General features: G+C 43.2%; 1 protein-coding gene across 1 annotated transcript; it reads left to right on the plus strand.

The window, feature by feature from the left end:
- The first annotated feature begins 1,372 nt into the window (after positions 1-1,372).
- dhrs7 (dehydrogenase/reductase (SDR family) member 7) lies at positions 1,373-14,923 on the plus strand. The gene is made up of 7 exons (XM_060925158.1): positions 1,373-1,564; positions 7,710-7,862; positions 8,027-8,133; positions 8,277-8,516; positions 8,594-8,716; positions 14,310-14,525; positions 14,648-14,923. Exons 1-7 carry the CDS (start codon positions 1,435-1,437, stop codon positions 14,693-14,695), a joined length of 1,017 nt encoding a protein of 338 aa, XP_060781141.1. The 5' UTR covers positions 1,373-1,434; the 3' UTR covers positions 14,696-14,923.
- Positions 14,924-20,895: the final 5,972 nt, after the last annotated feature.

Consider the following 20,895-nt stretch of genomic DNA (forward strand, 5'->3'; position numbering starts at 1 on the left):
GGGACTCAGCAGCACACATGCTTATGTGGGTCTGTGGAGGCTGAAACGTTCCCACAGCTGAGAAGAGGGTTTCTTGTGTGTGTTTTCCATGAACTGCTGAATGACTAATTAATCAGCAGACTGAGATCAGATCCCCCGGTGCCTCCAGACTGAGATCAGATCCCCCGGCGCCTCCAGACTGAGATCAGATCCCCCAGCACCTCCAGACTGTGATCAGATCCCCCGGCGCCTCCAGACTGAGATCAGATCCCCCGGCGCCTCCAGACTGAGATCAGATCTCCCGGCACCTCCAGACTGAGATCAGATCCCCCAACGCCTCCAGACTGTGATCAGATCCCCCGGCGCCTCCAGACTGAGATCAGATCCCCCGGCACCTCCAGACTGAGATCAGATTCCCCAACACCTCCAGACTGTGATCAGATTCTCCAACACCTCCAGACTGAGATCAGATCCCCCGGTGCCTCCAGACTGAGATCAGATCCCCCGGCGCCTCCAGACTGAGATCAGATCCCCCGGCGCCTCCAGACTGAGATCAGATCCCCCGGCGCCTCCAGACTGAGATCAGATCCCCCGGCGCCTCCAGACTGAGATCAGATTCCCCAACACCTCCAGACTGTGATCAGATCCCCCGGTGCCTCCAGACTGAGATCAGATCTCCCGGCACCTCCAGACTGAGATTAGATTCCCCAACACCTCCAGACTGTGATCAGATTCCCCAACACCTCCAGACTGAGATCAGATCCCCCGGCGCCTCCAGACTGAGATCAGATTCCCCAACACCTCCAGACTGTGATCAGATCCCCCGGTGCCTCCAGACTGAGATCAGATCTCCCGGCACCTCCAGACTGAGATTAGATTCCCCAACACCTCCAGACTGTGATCAGATTCCCCAACACCTCCAGACTGAGATCAGATCCCCCGGCACCTCCAGACTGTGATCAGATCCCCCGGTGCCTCCAGACTGAGATCAGATCTCCCGGCACCTCCAGACTGAGATTAGATTCCCCAACACCTCCAGACTGTGATCAGATTCCCCAACACCTCCAGACTGAGATCAGATCCCCCGGCGCCTCCAGACTGAGATCAGATCCCTGGGCGCCTCCAGACTGAGATCAGGTCTGCAGTGAGGAAAGACTTTTATTCTAGGGGGAAAAGGGGTGGAGTCTGGAAGGTGCCATCGTTTATATTCACACAACAGCGTCATCCCTGTGTTTATTAGAATCATTTCATGAACAGCAAAATACAAGACTGACAGGAAGTGTCCGCTCTGTGTGTTTGCGCTGGAGGGCGCTGTCTGAACCGGAAACCTGCTGTGGGACACCACCTCGTTTCTGAGACCTGCATGACGTAACAGTGAGGCGCGCAGCGTCATTTCCGGAGGTCACGTGACCGTCTCAGCCGCGCGTGTGAAGTCTGCGGTGTGTGTGTGCGCAGATGGAGGTGTGTGTGAGCGGAGTGCTCCTGCTGGCGGTGTGTGTGTGTGTGAGCCTGCAGCTGCTCCGCTGGCTCCGGGCGGATGCGGACCTGTGCGCGCTGTGGGCGGCTGCAGCGGGGACAAAACCAGGTACAGGTCACGTGCTTCACCTCCGCTCACACCGGAAGCAGGTCGGGGTTTCCGGCGACAGTGAGGCGGTTTACAGGCGCGAGTTCTAATGGCGAATTCATTCATTAATTTTATTTATTTGTTATCTGTTTGACATTTTCTTGCTACTGTAACACGTGAATTTCCCCGATGTGGGATGAATAAAGTGAATCTAATCTAATCTAATCTAATGGCTGAAAAGACCCAGAGGGAGGTTGTGCTGGCTCAGCAGCATGTATACCATCAAAAGATCTGAGGATCAAGAAGAGAAGAAGTGACAGCATGTCAGATAGACCACTGAGCTGGCTGCAATCCTGCTGGCGCGAGAATGGCGCAGAGGAACTAGTCTTCTTAACCCTGTATGCTCCCCCAGATTTTAATTTTATGAATGTTACCTGACAGGGGAAAGGTGGAGAGATCACAAATATATTCAAAGGCCGAATCCCATTTCACCCCTTGGACCAACCCCTTGGCCCTTCCCCTCCATTTTGCGCGTTCACGTGAAGGGGTAGGGGTATCCCAATCCCAGTTAACGCGGAGGGGTAGGGGAAGGGGGAGGGCTTCTGTACCCCTCCAAATGGAGATTTTCCTGGAGCAGACTCCGAACGAAGGGGTTTGAGTGATTTCCCACAATGCCATGCGGATTTCAGCGAGATTTCATGCGGATTTCAGAAAGATGGCGGTTCCCGCGGCGAAAGATTGTCATAACTGTATTTTCTCCATTATTTACGTGTTTTAAGTTGTTATCCAGAGGAAACACGCCGCTTGATTCGCTTTCGAGCTGAGAATGAGCAGCGATTTCTGAAATCCAAGCTGCTGCTAAAAAGCTTTGGGAGTGAGTATTGTTTTCGGTTGCTTGACTGCGTACGTTTTGTTCTGTTATTCTCGCTTTTATTGTTTACATGAGTGTTCTGACACCTCATTCTGTCGGATGTGGTGCACGAAGCGCCAAAGATATCCCATTCAGTGGTGTTAGTTAACAAATCACACCCTGCCAGCAGAGATTTCTGCCTCTGGCTCTGACTGTAGCGGCTGGTCGCAGCCAATGACGCATTTGGTCGCGTTTTGCTAACGTAAACGCTGACGGAGGTACGCGATGACGTATGCGATCGTTGAAGGGCTATCCCAATACGTAGGGGTTGAATTTCAAGCCCTATCCCTTGTAGCTCAGTTTCAAGGGGAAGGGCCAAGGGGAAGGCGGAGGGGAAGGGGTAGGGGTAAGGGTAGAAATTAGAATTGGGATTGGGCCAAAGTCTCTTTTCAATGTAAACAATCCTCACTTGGTGATTTTACATCCTTTGAACACTTATGTGCACTTGTTACATGCTCTCCTAACATATTATTAACTATTTACAGGCCTCTGAGACATTCAGCCAAAGTTTTTCTGGAAGAATTTGGTGAACTGTTGTCAGTCATTTGCTTAGAGTTTGACTGTCTTATTATATCTGGGGATTTTAACCTGCATGTAGATAATCCTGAAAACACCTATGCCAGAGAACTACTTGCACTTATTGACAACTTCAACCTTGTACAACATGTACAGGGGCTGACCCACTCTCGTGGTCATACCCTTGACCTCGTTATCGCAAAGGGTCTTACTGTTTCTTATACTGTTGTTGACCTGGCATTATCTGATCATTCCTGTGTTTTCTCTGATGTTTCTATGTCTCCTCACATTCAGAACAGCTCAACGACTATGGGTAGGAGAGTCATAAACGACAACACGTGTTCTCTTTGAGCAAGCTCTCTCTCGGATCTCAACTAAAATGTCAGACTCTGTAGATGATTTACTGGAAATTTTTAATTTAAATATGACCCAAATTATGGATGATATTGCTCCATTCAAAATCAAAAGAGTCAATGATAAGCAGAAAGCACCATGGAAGCAATACCCGGCTGTTAAACTGCTAAAGAGAGAATGTAGAAAGACTGAAAGAAAATGGCGCAAAACTAAACTTCACATCCATTATCAAATCCATAAAGAGATGCTTTGTAAATATAATTATGAAATTCGTAAAGCAAGACAGTCTTTCTTCTCCAACATCATCAGCAGGAATATGAACAATGCCCGTGTGCTATTTTCAACAGTAGAGAAGCTAACTAATGCCCCACCACAATTAGCACCTGAACTTCTCTCAGTTAATAAATGCAATGAGTTTGAATCCTTCTTTAAAGGTAAAATTGATAAAATACGGCAGAATATTGCTCATAATATATCTCAGTTGCAAAAAATTGAAAAACTGCAATCACCAGTGACACAGATAGATAACTTTAACACAATGTCAGAATTTTGTTTGATTGATTACGAGACTCTTGAAAAAAACTGTACAAAATCTCAGTTCCTCAACATCTGAACTGGACATTCTGCCCACCAACTTTAAGTCTGTTCTTCATCTTATAATTACAGATGTGCTTCAAATTATAAATACATCCCTAGAGACTGGCGTTGTTCCTGTGTCCCTGAAAAAAGCCATTGTAAAGCTCCTACTTAAAAAAAATAATCTGGATCCTTCAGTATTAAATAACTACAGGCCAATATCAAATCTACCATTTATCGGGAAAATCCTTGAAAAAATTGTCTTCAATCAATTAACTGCCTTCTTGATGTCAAACAGCCGTTTTGATAATTTTCAGTCAGGATTTCGTGCCAATCATAGCACTGAAACAGCGCTGATTAAAGTTATAAATGACATACATCTTAATACTGATGCAGGCAAAACATCGGTCCTGGTATTACTGGACCTCAGTGCAGCTTTTGATACTATTGATCACAACATACTGCTATATCGACTTGAACACTGGGTTGGGTTGACTGGTAAAGTTATCAATTGGTTAAAATCATACTTAAAAGATAGAAGCTTCTTTGTTACCATGGGAAATTGTTCCTCAACGTCAATGTCCTTGACCTGTGGTGTCCCCCAGGGGTCGATTCTTGGACCATTACTATTCAACCTTTATATGCTCCCACTTGGGCAAATTATCAATAACAATTCAATTTTATATCACTGCTATGCAGATGATACCCAAATTTATCTTGCTCTATCACCTAATGATTATGCCCCCCTTGAATGTCTCTACCAGTGTATCGATCAAATCAACAACTGGATGTCACAAAATGTTCTTCAGCTGAACTCAGATAAAACAGAAGTAATTCTATTTGGGAAAAAAAGATGAAAGACTCAGGATTACCACTATTTTTGACACAAAAGGGATTAAAACAAAAGATATGGTTAAAAATCTTGGTGTTTTCATTGACAGCGAGCTAAACTTTGACAGTCACATGAAAGCAATCACTAAAACGGCATTTTATCACCTAAAAAACATTTCCAAACTAAGAGGACTTGTGTCAAAAAATGATCTGGAAAAACTAATACATGCCTTCATCTCTAGTAGGGTTGATTACTGCAATGGCCTTTTCACAGGCCTGCCAAAAAAGACCATCAAACGACTTCAGCTGGTTCAAAATGCAGCGGCGAGGGTTCTCACACGAACAAAAAGAACAGAGCACATTACTCCAATTCTAAGGTCCCTTCACTGGCTTCCAGTAAGCTACAGAATTGACTTTAAAGCATTGCTGCTGGTGTACAAATCTCTAAATGGTACAGGGCCCAATTACCTCTCTGATATGTTGCAGCGGCCTAACCCAATCAGATCTACCAGATCGCAACAGAAAAATTTACTGTTAAAACCTGTTGTTAAAACAAAGTGTGGTGAAGCAGCTTTTAGCTACTATGCAGTACAGCTATGGAACCAACTGCCAGAGGACATTAAAAATGCTCCTGCTGTTGGCAGCTTCAAATCTAGACTAAAGACCAAGCTGTTCTCAGATGCTTTCTGCTAAATTATTAATATTGTCTTCTTTACATGTTCTATAATCTTTACAGTCTCTGCATGTTTCAAATTTTACTTAACTTTTATTCTATTTTATTCTGCTGTTTTTTTTCCCCTATTTGAACTTCTACTTCATTTTATTATTTTATTTCTATTATTGTTTAATTCTTATTATATTTCTTCCCATTTATTTTATGTAATTTTATTCTCTATTGTTTACTGTTTTGCTTTTACTTCTGTAAAGCACATTGAACTGCCACTGTGTATGAAATGTGCTATAGAAATAAACTTGCCTTGCCTGTAATAATCTCCGACAGCTGTTCAGCACTCCAGAGTATTCGGTCAAGTAAATCATTCAGAAGTGACATCATTAACGACATCTATATTTGACTGTATAAGCTAGAATTAACGGGCATGTCTGTCCTTTTTCTGTGGGCACCTGCCCATGTTGGTGTGGAAGGGAATGAGCAGGTGGACAAACTCGCAAAGCAAACCGTACAACATAAAGACATTGACATACAGATCCCAATAAGTAAGGCTGAGGCAAAGGTTTACATCAAGAAGTATTGTAACTCTACCTGGCAGAAGTATTGGGATGGTAACGAAAAAGGAAGACACCTATACGGCATACAAAAAGAGGTTGGCACAGGAAGAATAGAGGAAGGAATAGAAGAGATGAATCCATCATTACACGCCTAAGAATAGGTCATACAGTACAGGTCTGAATTCCTCACTGAAGGTGATCGGCAGACATCAGACAGGAGGCTGTGATTACTGCGGCCAGTCAGAAACAGCAGAACAGCTCCTGCTACGCTGCGAACAGTCTGAGGGGGAAAGGGATCAGCGCTTTCAGTCCCTGAGAACAGTTAAGCACAGGAATTTTACCCGACCAGGACTGCTGGGTAAAACATCTCGCCATATTTACCACTTTATTCTCAGGTTTTTGAAAGAAACTGGGCTAGCCCAGAGAATATAGTTTTTATTTTATTTTATTTCCTTTTTTTTGTTTGTTTGCTTGTTTTACATATATAGTACCTCCACCGTCTACCTGTCCCACACTCCGGCCCAGTCAGTGGTGGTAATGCACCTTTCTAGTTGGTTGCCAACCGCCATTAAAACCGAAAGAAGAAGAAGGGGAATGAATTTACACACTTTATACACACACAGAGACAGACAGGGGGAGGGTCAGATGGGGAGAGAGAGAGAGAGAGAGAGAGAGAAGGATAGATAGCTGTAGACAGAGATAGAAACAGACAGATGTAGCCAGACAGACAGGGGGTAGAGAGAGAGGCACAGACAGATGGGTAGAGAGGGAGAGAGACAGATGTGGAGAGAGAGAAACAGACAGACAGATGTAGAGAGAGACAGACAGGGGGAGAGAGAGAGAGAGAGACAGACAGATAGAGAGAGAAACAGATGTAGAGAGAGACAGGGAGGGAGAGAGAGACGCGCGTGTGGAGGGAGGGAGAGAGAGAGACACGTGTAGAGAGACAGATAGAGAGAGGAGAGCGAGACAGAGAGGCACTGAATAAAACTATCTATACTTTTAAGACCACTAAATCTACAGAAGATGAGGGAACAACAATCCAAACATCATTTTTATAATAATCACCACATTCATTACTGACTCGTACACACACTACTGCGCCCGAAACACCCACTACCCGATACGCCCTCTACTGCGCCCGATACGCCCTCTACTGCGCCCGAAACGCCCTCTACTGCGCCCGAAACGCCCACTACCCGATACTCCCTCCACCGCGCCCGAGACGCCCTCCACCGCGCCTGAGACGCCCTCCACTGCGTCCGATACACACACATTATATTAACACTGAAATGGTAGAAACCATTTATTCACAAAACATACATCACATGTGCAGATGATTTACAGGACGATCGCAACCCGTTCACCATCGCGTTCAACACAAACACCAGCGAGCAGCAGCACCATTTAAAGAATAAAAATAAGAAGATTAGTGTGAACATAATTTTGACTAATCCTGTGTGTGTGTATATTATAGTGTGCATGTTTTCAGGAACATTATTTTGCTGTCTGTCTGTCTGTCTGTCTGTCTGTCTGTTGTCCGTTCCTGTTTCAGCACCCTGAGAATAAAGGGGTTGCCGTGGTGACCTGGTGCTCAGGGTTTGTGGAAAACATTCTTTTGTGAGGTTCTACAGAGAACCTTTAAGGGTTCCCCACAGAGACAACTGAACTTAGTGGTTCAAGATTTGACTTGCATCCGACTGATGATCCTCTCCCTCCATCTGTGTGTGTGTGTGTGTGTGTGTGTTGTAGCCGTGGCTCTGAGGGAGAAGGTGGTGTGGATCACTGGAGCATCCAGTGGGATTGGGGAGGAGCTGGCGTATCAGCTGGCTGCAGCTGGAGCTCGACTCGTTCTGTCTGCACGCCGAGAGGACGAGCTGCACAGAGTCCGGAGGAAGTGTTTGGGTAAATACACACCGATCCGGTGTTTGGAGGTTTCTTCATGACATCCCGTAACCAATCATCTTCAGAGTGTGTTTTTGGGAAGGCGATCTTAAAGTTGTAAAAGTGTGACGATTTAATTTCAGCCTAGTTATATTCATCATTATTTCCTTTTGTTTAACCTTCAGAGCTGTCCTCTTTGAAAGAGAACGATATTCTTGTTCTTCCACTTGATTTGTTGGACCGCTCGACTCATGGAGAGAAAACCGACGCTGTTCTGCAGCATTTCAGCAAGGTGGCGCTCTTTCTGCAGATATTGAAGTGATGAAGTTCTTCTTTGTGAAGATTTTCTCCACAGTTCCAGCGTGACTCAGAGGAACTGGATGTTCGTCCACAGTTCCAGGAGTAATTTGTTGTCTCTAATCATTAACGTTCTAGATCGATGTGCTGATCAATAATGGTGGGCGGAGTCAGCGCTCTCTCTTCCTCGAGACTGACCTTGATGTTTATGGCAGTCTGATGGAGCTCAACTACCTGGGTACCATCTCTGTCACCCAGCACGTCCTGCGACACATGATCCACCATGGCGACGGTATCATAGCAACCGTCAGCAGCATTGTGGGCCTGATGGGGGCGCCACTGTCCACCGGATACTCGGCCAGCAAACACGCGCTGCAGGTGAGAGACGCAGAGAAATAATGAGAAGGTGGGGTTTTTAAAAAATATATATATTTCCAGTCCTGTTTTCTGTGAAGGGATTCTTTAACTCCCTGAGGACGGAGCTGACCGACTATCCAAACATCACCATCAGTACCATCTGCCCCGGGCCGGTTGTGTCCCAAATCGTCCACAATGCCTTCACTGAGCAAGTTGACAAGGTAGTGCGTGCATGCACACACACACACACACACACACACACACACACTAAAATACTGGGGTGCTGTCTGTGATGTGTAATGACGGAAGTCCTTATTTCTCCTCATACACATACAGTGCTGAGCGTAAATGAGTCCACCCCCTTTGAAAAGTAACATTTTAAACACATAGCTGCCAACTACTACGAATAAATTGTATTTATTACGATTTGTCGTTCTGATTACGAAAATACGAATTTACTACAATAAAATACGATTTTGCCAGTTTTCATGGGTCATTTTCAAAATCTATCACCGGTGGGATTCGTATTTGAACCCGCTGTCTTTCAAACTGTCTCTGTGCGTATAGGCCAACGCTCTGACCAATCAGCGCAACAGTGACTGTGACGTAGTCAGAGCGACAGAAAGCAGTGGGGGAGGGTAAACCATAGACATATAAACATAGATGCCGCCTTCTGCGTAGAATCATACGTCATCCTCGCCACCATATTGGATGTGGCAAAGTGGAGATTCTTCAACCGTCTCTGGTATAGCGTCTAGACAGTAGCCGAGAATAAAGATGCCTCATTCATGTGCTGCGTTTAACTGTACCAACAGGTTTACCGTCCAAACGAGATCACATGGGATTACCTTTCACAGGTGAGACTGGAAAAATACTTTTCAATACTGTTCTTTCAGTCTTCAGTTTCCCAGCTCATCTCCACCGGGGGGGTGTAGAGTTATAAGCAGTGAGAATTAGAGAATACAGTGCCACACTATGATGAACGTTTTTGAACGTATGATGAATGTTTTTAACCTTTCTGAATGGGAAGGAATCAGTGATGTATTTTGTTTTGGTATGATGTTAGAACCTGGCCGAACTCAGTTTGGCGCTCATTCAGCTCACTTTATTCAGCGAGAGCAGGTCTGTGTGGTGACTCAATAAATAAAACAGTACATTTTTATTTTCATTCACTATTTCCAGTTTTTCCACTATTTCCATCATTTATCATATTCAGTCTTGTAGGTTGGTTATTGTGGCCTCAGGTTTTGGTAGCTTGCTACGGTATGCTGACTGATTAGCTTACCTGAGCTATCTATCGCGGATCTGTCGCTAGTTTGCAGTGTACAGGGGATTTCGCACTATTTATAACCATCACATTAAAAGTTATACGTGTTGTTTTGATGCCTGTTTGTTTCCCAAATATATACGTGTGTGTCTTAATGGGTGAATAAAAGGCATGGAGTTAAATATTATTGTAGAAAGGGGCTTTATGAAGTTCAGTCCATTTACTTGCATTGGTTTACGGGGAAGATTTGCCACATCCAATATGGCGGACGCTCTGACGTATCCCAGCAACGGGCCACCAGCTCAATGCGGCGTCTATGTTTATATGTCAGGGATGCAAACACAAACATGGTCAAAAAAGAGTGAGGTAGCGCAGCGACGCGGACCCCACCACCACCACCACACACACAAAAAAAAAATATCAGTCAGACTTCATTACGGTCCATCCCAACACAAACGAATTTCGCTTCGCTCTCATTGACTTTGAAAGGAGGCGAAATTCGCCAATGTTTTTGTTTAATTTAGACGGCTTAAGTGACTGTAATGTTGTGGCTACCATAGGGCTGCACGATTATGGAAAAAATGATAATCACGATTATCTTGATCAAAATTGTAATCGCGATTATTAATCACGATTATTCTTGATGTTAGGGAAATCACTTAAATTTTATTTCACTATATTCAAACAAACAATATGAACAGCTTTCAGTGCAGAATGAAATTTAAAAGAGAAATTCTGATTTCCAAATGACAAATAAATGAAATTTATCCAAGAAATTACCAAAGGATGAAGGAACTGAAAACTCATTTGCAACAATTACATAGCATTATACTGAGGCCTACAAGTTTTTAGCTAGAAGGACCAGCCTATCAACATGCTCTGGCTTTAAACATGAGCGAAGGCAGGTCACAACATTGCCTCCAGCGCTAAATAGTCTGTTGTTCCGACATAGTTAGCTTTTCTCTCTCACCTCAATCTGTTATCTGCTCTCACGCCATTAGGGGGCGAACCAATGCATGTAAGGTTTCATTACTGTGACTTGGCTTGCTTGCTTGCTTATTTAGGCGGAGTAATGAAACGTCGGTTTGCCCCCTAATGGTTTGGCGGAGTACTGGTCAAAAAGTGCTTGATCAGATGCAGCAGAGCTCGCACTTTAAATGGAAATAAATCGCGATTTTCATTTAATTTAATCGTGGCAGCCAAAATCGCGATTTTCGATTAAATTCGATTAATCGTGCAGCCCTAGGCTACTACGGATGGATGTATGCACCACGAACTCATATAACACACACACGGGTTACACATTACCATTTGATCACTCGATGTTCTAAAATAGCAGCTAGTCAGGTGCTAACGGTTAGCATTTAACTAAGCCAGACAGCCACAAGCTTTAATAAGACCAATTCTTGCACGTATAGAACGGTATTACGGCACTTAAATATTATCTAGGAACAAAAAACAAAAGTCATTAACCCATGCAGACACTACGCTGAGAACATATACAGTCATCATGCAACTCCTCAAATAACATTACGTTTTTCAGGCGTTTTTTACCCCAAGGATAAGTCATAACTAATATGGTTAGATGAAGGAGGCTAGGTTACGAGAGACAAAGTTAATATATGCACAGTTATTTTAACACTTACGCTTTGATTGTAGACGAGTAAATGACTTCCACTTCAACGCTGATCGTTTACTCCCAGTCACCGAGGCTCCAAAGAAACACACACTAGTAGATGAAATTCAGCAAGTTGATAAATGAACACACCGATCTGAGGAAAAGCCCGGGAGTCACGTTCCTTAGCAACCAGATTGCCCAGCCATCGGTTCCATCCACTGACAGTGTAGCAGCTAGCAGTTTGTAACGGAACGCTGTTGAATTATAATAGCAGCCAGCAGCTACACTGTCAATCTTACTGTCAATGGTTCCATATATCCACCAGGGGGAACCAAACGTTGTATGGTCTGCACAGTACTCGGGTCCATCATTACTACCAGAGTGGATTACCGGAGAGCAAACACACCCCCCACCCCCCCCCCCCCCACCCCCCCAAAACAAACTCTTCGGATCTGCACGAACTACACAAGTCGCCCAAAATGCTGGGGAAAAAGCGGAATGCGCCGAAAAGCGCGCCATTTGCACGCCTGATATGTCTATGGGGTAAACAAACAGCATGTGGAGAGGGACACCATTGGAGCGTCGAGTGTTTTGGTGAAGATTCCGCGATCATGGAATGAGCGGAGAACCTCTTCCTGCTCATGTTTCAACGAAAACTCCTAATTCTTCTAAAACTGATTCCAAAGCGGAGTCAATCGAGCGCTGTTCAATAGCGCTTTCTCCAGCGTCGGGCAGCCTTGTCGTCACTCCTGCAAAAGCCCGCCCAAAGAATCCAAACAAAAACCTTGCGTTGTGATTGGCGGGCACGATTTGATGCCCGGGGTGTGTTGTTGATTCTGTTCTGTTTGATTTGTAGTCATGTGAAGAAGCAAGTTGAAATTGACACTTTTTTGAGCTGTTTCACTTTGTGCCAAGCATGTTTTGAGACATTTTTATGTTTGGTGTTGATTACAAGAGGTTCCTTTTATGTTTGATCTGTGCCAAATTGCTTTGATGATATATATGTATTCTAGTTCCAGGTAAGTTTGTTTCCATTGTTGAAAAGAACTTTGCAAATTAATGTAGGATGATAGTTTAGTTTGTAGAATAAATTTTGTCAAACTATTTTGTTTTGGTGTGATTTTTCAGGGTAGTTTTGCTAGAAAGCTTTGGCGGTGGGGGGGCTTCACCCCCGACCCCCCCCACCAAGACTCCATACCCAACCTTGTATTACTATTTACAATTTCGGAATGTTGGCAGCTATGTAAACAATATCTCAATGAACACAAACAATTTCCAAAATGTCGACAAGACAAAGTTTAATATAACATCTGTTTAACTTATAACGGGAAAGTAAGGTTAATAATATAACTTAGATTATACATTTTTCAGTTTTACTCAAATTAGGGTGGTGCAAAAATGAGTACACCCCACTGAAAGTCTCTGGAGCAAAGCTAAATTGTAGACTACAAATGTCTAATTTAACAAGAATACAATCACAGGTGTCCAGCAGACAGTTGACCATAAAAGGGTGTTACTTAAAGAAAACCCCTTCCCATTTCATGCTGTCAGCAACGGCACCACATGGAAGAGAAATGACACAAAACCTGAGAAAGAAAATAATTTATTTCCACCACAAAGGTGAAGGCTACAAGAAGATCAGCAAAGCTTTACTTATCAGTCAGAATACTGTAGCAAAAGTGGTACAAAAATTTAAGAAAGCTGGAACTGCAACCATCTCACAGAGACGTCCAGGTCGTCCACGGAAGTTAACACCTCGACAGGAGCGTCTTCTGATGAGAAGGGCTGAAGAAAATCGGCATGCAAATTCACTGCAGTTATCTAAAGAAGTAGAAAGCCAAACTGGGGTGACTATTTCCCGTGACACAATACGGCGTACACTGCAGAGGAATGGCATGCATGGATGCCGTCCACGAAAGAAGCCTCTCCTAAAGCCCAGGCACAAAAAAGCCCACCTAGAGTTTGCCAGGGCCCATGCTGACAAAGATGAAGACTACTGGGACTCTATACTCTGGAGTGATGAGACCAAGATGAATGTTTTTGGAACTGATGGCTTCAAAACTGTATGGCGTCGCAAAGGTGAGGAATACAAAGAAAAATGCCTGGTGCCTACAGTGAAACATGGTGGTGGCAGTGTCCTTATGTGGGGCTGCATGAGTGCTGCTGGTGTCGGGGAGCTGCATTTCATTGATGGCATCATGAATTCACAGACGTATTGCTCTATACTGAAAGAGAAGATGCTCCCATCACTCCATGCCCTTGGTTGTCATGCACTTTTCCAACATGACTAAACACACATCTAAGGCCACTGTTGGATTTCTGAAGAAGAACAGGGTGAAAGTGATTCAGTGGCCAAGTATGTCTCCTGATCTGAACCCAATCGAACACCTATGGGGAATTCTGAAGAGACCAGTTGAGCATCACTCTCTATCCAGCATCCAGTCACTAAAAGAGGTTGTTGTTGAAGAATGGAAAAAGATTGATGTTGCAAAATGTCGCCAACTTGTTCATTCCATGCCTAGAAGACTTGGTGCGGTCATTAAAAATCATGGAGGCCAAACAAAGTACTAGATGTAGTAGTTTTTGTTGTGGGGTGTACTCATTTTTGCACCACCCTAATTTGAGTAAAACTGAAAAATGTGTAATCTAAGTTATATTATTAACCTTACTTCCCTGTTATAAGTTAAACAGATGTTATATTAAACTTTGTCTTGTCAACATTTTGGAAATTGTTTGTGTTCATTGAGAGATTGTTTAAAATGTTACTTTTCAAAGGGGGCGGACTCATTTACGCTCAGCACTGTATAAGTCATTTACATGACACTTCCCCCTCACATCTAATTTACATGAGACACGCCCGACTTTATGCATATACTGCAGAAGTGAGCCTCTTTCTCATTTGCTCTCAATCTGTGTGTGTGGCGTGAAGCGGGTCTCCTCTGCAGGAGATCAGTCCCATAAGATGCCGACTGAGCGTTGCGTGCGTCTGATCCTGGCCGGCCTGTCGAACCGCGTGAAGGAGATGTGGATCGCTCAGCAGCCGTTTCTTCTCTTGTTCTACCTTTGGCAGTACACGCCCACCCTCGCCTGGTACGTTACCAACCTGCTCAGCAAGAAACGAGTGCAGAACTTCAAAGCTGGAATGGTGAGAACACACACACACACACACACACACCCCTTGCCTCTGTCGGTTCATACTGCATGCTGTGAGTGAATATACCTGCGTGCTGATCATTTCAGAGCTGTATAAATGTTGTTTGTTTGTAGGATGCAGACTCGGCGTATTTCACCCAGCCGAAGTTCAAGAACAGCTGAACGCTTGCACTGCTATAAGGTGCTGAATATGCTGGGGTTTTTCTTATATGAGTCAAAATTTGCTAATGGGTAATAATGGTGAGACACGTATAAAAAATAATCTCCATCCACTATTTTAAACATAAATTGGATATTTTTTGGTTTAAATAAAATAATATTGCTCTAAGAAATAATGTTGACAATTTCAGATATCACAAGCTATATTTTCCCAATAAAATCATGAATTAATTTTTTGAAGTTGGTGAATTTTAGACACTCGACCGTAACAGTTCTGACTAACCAACTTCGACAAGGTTTGATTGCTATACAACTTATTGTCGGAATTAAATCAACTACACTCCATAAAACAGGTTTACTGAAGTGTTTAAAAAACCACATACAATGGGCCTGCACGTTTTCTAAACACGAAAAAATCATTAAAAAAAAGACCCTTATGCACGTTACTGTGTCCGTCAGAAGTCAACATCAACTTGTGAATAAGAATATTCCAACTAAAAACATTAATATAGAACAATATATGTAATCAATCACTTTAATATAAAAGCACCAATTGATTTTATAATTAATTCTCGCCTTGGAATCTGCCTGTTTTCAAAATACATCGATGGTAAAATCAAAGGATCGCTGTCTGTCAGAAAATAACGTACACAAGACTGTATCGTATATCTCCGACCGGCAGAGCACCGCATGATACACAAACCTCCAGGAAATCCACACTACCACAAGTTTTGATGACATCATCGCTTTCCGAGAAGATGGAGAAACTGGCCGCCTGAGCAGCGTGTGTTTGCAGTCTGTCAAGAAAGCTAACGTGCATAATACGTAACGCACGTAAGTATAGATTTGTTCTTCACTCACTAAAAATGAACCGTAGCGATCGGGGAACTGGCTGAAATACTTCATAATGGATGTAAACAAAAATTGACGCCAGTGCAACTGAAAGAATTTGCCGGGAGGGTGAATGATCGTGTGGAATGTGCTGGTCCCTGACGGAAGCAGGAAGTCGCACGTTACAATCTGATGGACATTTCTTATGCACGTTATATTTTGACGTCCCCCAATTGAAGATAAATAAAATTTGTTTTGGGTGTACTTGTCACCATGTCAGACAGGTCAGACAGGTCTCCTTCTGGAGTCGGAGAGCTTTAAGTGGACTTGTTGGAAAAAGGAAGAGATCGATGGCCCAGAAATATGTTTCCATGGCTGTAATCCAAATTTTAAGTCTCATTTATTACTTTATGGTGCATGCATATTACTATCAGACAGTTCCGGCTGTGTGCAATACTCATGTTGTAGTCTTCATTTATGAATTTTACTATATAATTTTAGTCTTAGATTTCTCCTGTTACTTAAATATTCATATTCCCCTTTCCCTAGTCAGATCTTATAGTGCAATTAGAGTACATTTCAATGAATTCATCTTTGGTAATTTATGTCCGTCAAAAGTAACATGCATAAGTATACTAACCCACATGTGTTTAATATTGTATTGTTCCACAGAGTCCTGTTTCCAATCCTTAATGTTAATAGTAAGTTACTACTGTTATGTTATGAGGATTTCTTCACAATGAATTATTGTGTTATGTCGGTTCATAAGTGATAACAGAAAAGTTATCACCTTGGCTCTTGGTCGTGAATCTTTTCACCTGTTTCTTGAATAACTATATTCTCATTTTCTGGAAAGATCTTTGATATTTTCCATTAAGTATTGTAAAAACCTGATTATTTCATTCTTATATGCATGGAGTTTTGTAAAATAAGGAGAAAAAACTAAAAATACTTCATTTTTTTCCATCAAAAAATAACATGCATAAGCGTAGATTTGATAACTTCACAGATGATTTTTTTTGAAAATCCAGTGTGATTACTGTCTTTTCAATTGTTAATGTTTAATAAAATAATAAAAGTTTAATATGATGTAGTTTAATTTTTCAATAAAAGAATATGAATTTTGACATGATTTGTTACATATTACCCATTAGCAGATTTTCATCCATATATATATATATATATATATATATATATATATATATATATATATATATATATATATATATATAATAAAGCAATGTGTGTTGTATGTATAATACTGTAGTATGAGTACCAGTGAAAAGTTTGGACACACCTTCGAATTCAGTGTTTTTTCACTTCTTCATGTCTTACAGTAACGATGGATGTCGTTTCTCTTTACTTAGTTGTTCGGTTCTTAATATAATACTGTACGGATTACTCCAGTTGTGGCGTTGAATAGGGCTATTTTATTATTTGTATTTTTATTGTTTACTGTTTGATCTCAAATGCATTAAGAAGGTACGAAACTCGTCCACTAATGACCTTTTGACGAGACACCTGTTAATTGAAAAGTATTCCGGGTGACTCTCTCATCAAGCTGGTTAAGAGAATGCCGATAGCGTATAAAGCGTCATTAAGGGAAACGCTGGATACGCTGAAGAATCAAAAATATCAAATATTTCAATCCCAATCTTATCTGCTTTCGGCTCCCTCAGACAGCACTGGCCTCGGTCAAGGCCGTTGCTGGAACAACAACTCCCCCTGAAGATCACTGCAGTGAGACGCTCTTGCATTCCCTCGGTCCCACTTCCCACGGTCGCGCTTTTTACCCCCAGTGTAACAAGCGGGTGCGTGACCAGCGCCGTCATGGCTGCAGGAACAGACGGCTGCTTGTTTGCCCTGGGTTACGTCTACCTCTACCCCCTCAAGCAGGCATGAAAACGGGTCAGGGGTGAAAAAGGTGAGAAGGGTGCGCGAGTGGTGACGTGGCCTCTGGTGTTGTTTATTTTGTTTGGGGGGTCCTCCCCCAGAATAAATATTATAGCCTCCTTACTAAGTATACTGTATTGACATTTGCACAAGGACATACAGTACAAATACAAATTCAAATACATGTAGTTATAGTGAAATTATGCCCTGGAAAAAAAATGCGAATAATAGAACGAAGAAAGTGGAGAACACACAAGGAATAGTGATCATTTTTTCCTTTTATTTGCCTGGACCACCAGTGTCTCCATGGCCCACTTTCGCCGAGTTGCCACATGTTTCAGCCTTGCCCGCTTCTCTCCTTCAGCAGTCTGTTTCTTGGCCTGCTGAGCACTGCAAGTTGCTTGAGAGCCATACTTGCTCTGCTGCTTTTCCTCCTTGTTCACCCTCTGCTGGTGTTTGTATGTGGCTGCTGCAGAGTTAATGTTCTGTCCACTTCCCCAAACTTCACGTCCTCCCTTCTAAAGAGCTGCATAGCTGTCTTCCCCCTGGACATCAGCGTCTACTTGACCGTCTGTATTGCATTAAAGGTTTCCACATTCATGTTGCCACTCCTTTGATCAATTACATCATTCATCAGACTAAATGAGGACTCGACTCTAGGTCCATGAAAGATGGAGAGGCAACACTTAACCAGTGCAGCCAGGGAGGGGCACTTGTCTTCGACAAACCAGACATGACCCCACCACTCCACGATGCTCTCTCCCTCCTTGAACCTGGGGATGGTCAGGTCAACACTGAACCGCACAAGTTCCCTCTGGATATCCTGGTCTGCTGGCAAGAGGTGCCCCAGCATACCACTCATCATGCCGAGATATGGAAGTACTGCAGCTTTCAGTTCTTTTAAAATCAAGGCTGAATACTTTCTTCTTTGCTGCTGTCTTTTATTAAATCATATTTGAGAATTTGATTTCTTTCAGCACGGACAGCACTACAAAATGGCGTCTCCACTATACAGTGCCCTATATAGTGAGTAGCGAGCAATTTCGGACACAGGGATTGTCAAAAGACGCGCGCGCCCTCTTTCGAATGCTGACGTAATCAAGCCGGAAGTTTTGTTTGTTTTGATAGCGATCAGGAAAGTTTTAAAAAAGTAGGAAATTCAGTCCGATGACTCAGTCCAGCTTCTGGTGGTCTGGTCTGCACTCTGACTGATGTGTGATGTAACCTTTTGATGTGCTCCGGTTTCCCCCACAGTCCAAAGACATGCAGGTTAGGTTAACTGGTGACTCTAAATTGACTGTAGGTGTGAATAGTTGTGTGTCGCCCTGCGATGATCTGGCGACTTGTCCAGGATGAACCCCGCCCCGCCTCTCACCCATAGTCAGCTGGGATAGGCTCCAGCCCGCCCGCGACCCTGCACAGGATAAATGGATGGATGTAATTCCTTGATGTTCCAGATGTTACTTCATAGTTTTGATGTTTTCGGTGTTATTCTACAGTGTAGAGAATAATCACCATACAGAAACACCAACGAATGAGGAAGTGTGTCCAAACTGGTGCGTGTGTGTGAAATAAACTATATAATATGATTGTATTGCTGCACTGGATGACATGTCTCCAATGAAGAAAGAAAAGAAAACGCCCCCTCAACCTGGGAATTCAAAATACACTCATCACAGCAAGGGATGGTGAATCAGCATGACCACACCCACAGTAAACACAACACGACTTCTGACCTTTTAAGTTATCCTGTGTGTGTGTTTTATATATAAAACGTGTTGTATAACACACACACGCCATGTTGAGATCACCGGTAGCCGGTCAGCGTGTTGCTGATTGTGAGCTCCAGCGTCCCGTTTCAAGGCTAAACCGAATGCAGCGTGTCCGTGCGATTCCGCAGCGTTCGGACTGTTTATGGCTCTGTACTGTGAAATAACGAATAACGGTCCTTTAACAGGTAAACTTTAGAACCTGATGGATTGATTGTATCTTTTGTTTTTTTGCTGATATGATCACTGCAGTGGATAGACAAGTAATGTTTGTAAAAATGTTCTCTAGAAAATCCACATGGACCCGATGCAGTATTGAACTAATAATTACCTAATTAAATAAATGTGTGTTGTAGCCACTGGAGGGGATCAGACGCCTGTTCTGTTCTTTAAGAATTTGTTTCTGATGCGTTTTACATTTTCATGGTTGTTTAAGAGTTCATTATTTTAAGATGAAAGAAAAGAAATGTCGTCATATCAGTAAAGCCGGGTTTAACTCGCCTCTTTCAATCCTGAAAGGCCGTGCTGGATGAGTTTCTGCCATCACACATCATCTGTCCACAACTTAGAAATATCGCTACTCCCTGAACAGGATTTCAATCAAACTCTGCGTTCTCCAGGTGGCTGTGCATAAAAGATGGTGGCGCCACTGTCATAGTTATGATTTTATGGGTGTCTCGTCTAGGGATGGCGAAAACTAAAAAAAAATCTTGACCGACCACCGAGCCTCTTTAGCCAGTTAAAGTCGGTTAACCTATGAGTTTAAACAGGGATGCAAACGGCACGCCTTTTTCACGGCTTGTGCAGATCCGATTTTTTTTTTTTTGGGGGGGGGCGTTGGAGTGTCTGAATAATTTCATCAGAGTAAATTCTGTATTAAAATTACTCCATAAGCAAATGCCGTTACAGTCCATGAAAAAGCCGTGAAAAAGTCGGCATCTGCGCCTTTAGTTTGTGTGGAGAGATGTGATCTGCAATAACATGCATTGTTGGCTACAGACCGAAACATACTTTCAGAATGCACTGGCCAAGGCAGGACTAAACTCCATGTGCCTTCTAATAATAAAAAAAAAAAAAAAAAAAAGTAATTTGTAAGCTAAAAAGCCTGTGTCTACACTTTTTTTCTTTCGCCGAGTGGCAGCGGTGTTCAACTGGGGCGGGACATGACTGAATGGGTGTTTCTGATTTGTCAGCTGTCTTTAACTGGGGCAGGAGGGCGGGACATGACTGAATGGGTGTTTCTGATTTGTCAGCTGTCGTCCTTACACCGCATGGCATGGCCCAAGCGTTTACAACACAGAATTCCAGGTTCTCCGCTCCAAAATCGGCAGCTTCAAAACGATTGATTTTTTTTTTTCCACCGACAACCAAAAAAAAATTAACCGGTTGACGTTGATTCGGTCAACCACCGGTCAAACGGTCATCGGTTAACATCCCTAGTCTCGTCACATTGAGCACTACTGCTCGTGAACTGCTGGGACGTTTTCTCTGAAACTCCCCCAAAGACTCGTTCCAACAAGAATTGTTCACCAGCTGGCGCCACCTGCTATGGATGAGACGACACAGGGGTCACGTGCGATTTCGCGGAAATCACTCCTCCTCCTACAGGAGTGATCAGATTTCAAACTCGCATGATGCCAGTGGCCAGTATGGGCTCCAGACTCATGTTATGTTTCGTATTTTTTTCAAGGGGACTCTAGAGAAGTGCAC

The sequence above is a fragment of the Neoarius graeffei genome, chromosome 7, assembly GCF_027579695.1.
Source record: "Neoarius graeffei isolate fNeoGra1 chromosome 7, fNeoGra1.pri, whole genome shotgun sequence".
NCBI lineage: Eukaryota > Metazoa > Chordata > Actinopteri > Siluriformes > Ariidae > Neoarius > Neoarius graeffei.

Bases quoted from the DNA above. Each gene is read 5' to 3' on its own strand.
- dhrs7 (XM_060925158.1), top strand. From the start codon at position 1,435: ATGGAGGTGTGTGTGAGCGGAGTGCTCCTGCTGGCGGTGTGTGTGTGT. The intron at 7,863-8,026 runs GTAAATACACAC...TTTAACCTTCAG, and splicing joins AGTCCGGAGGAAGTGTTTGG to AGCTGTCCTCTTTGAAAGAG. The intron at 8,134-8,276 runs GTGGCGCTCTTT...TTAACGTTCTAG, and splicing joins TTCTGCAGCATTTCAGCAAG to ATCGATGTGCTGATCAATAA.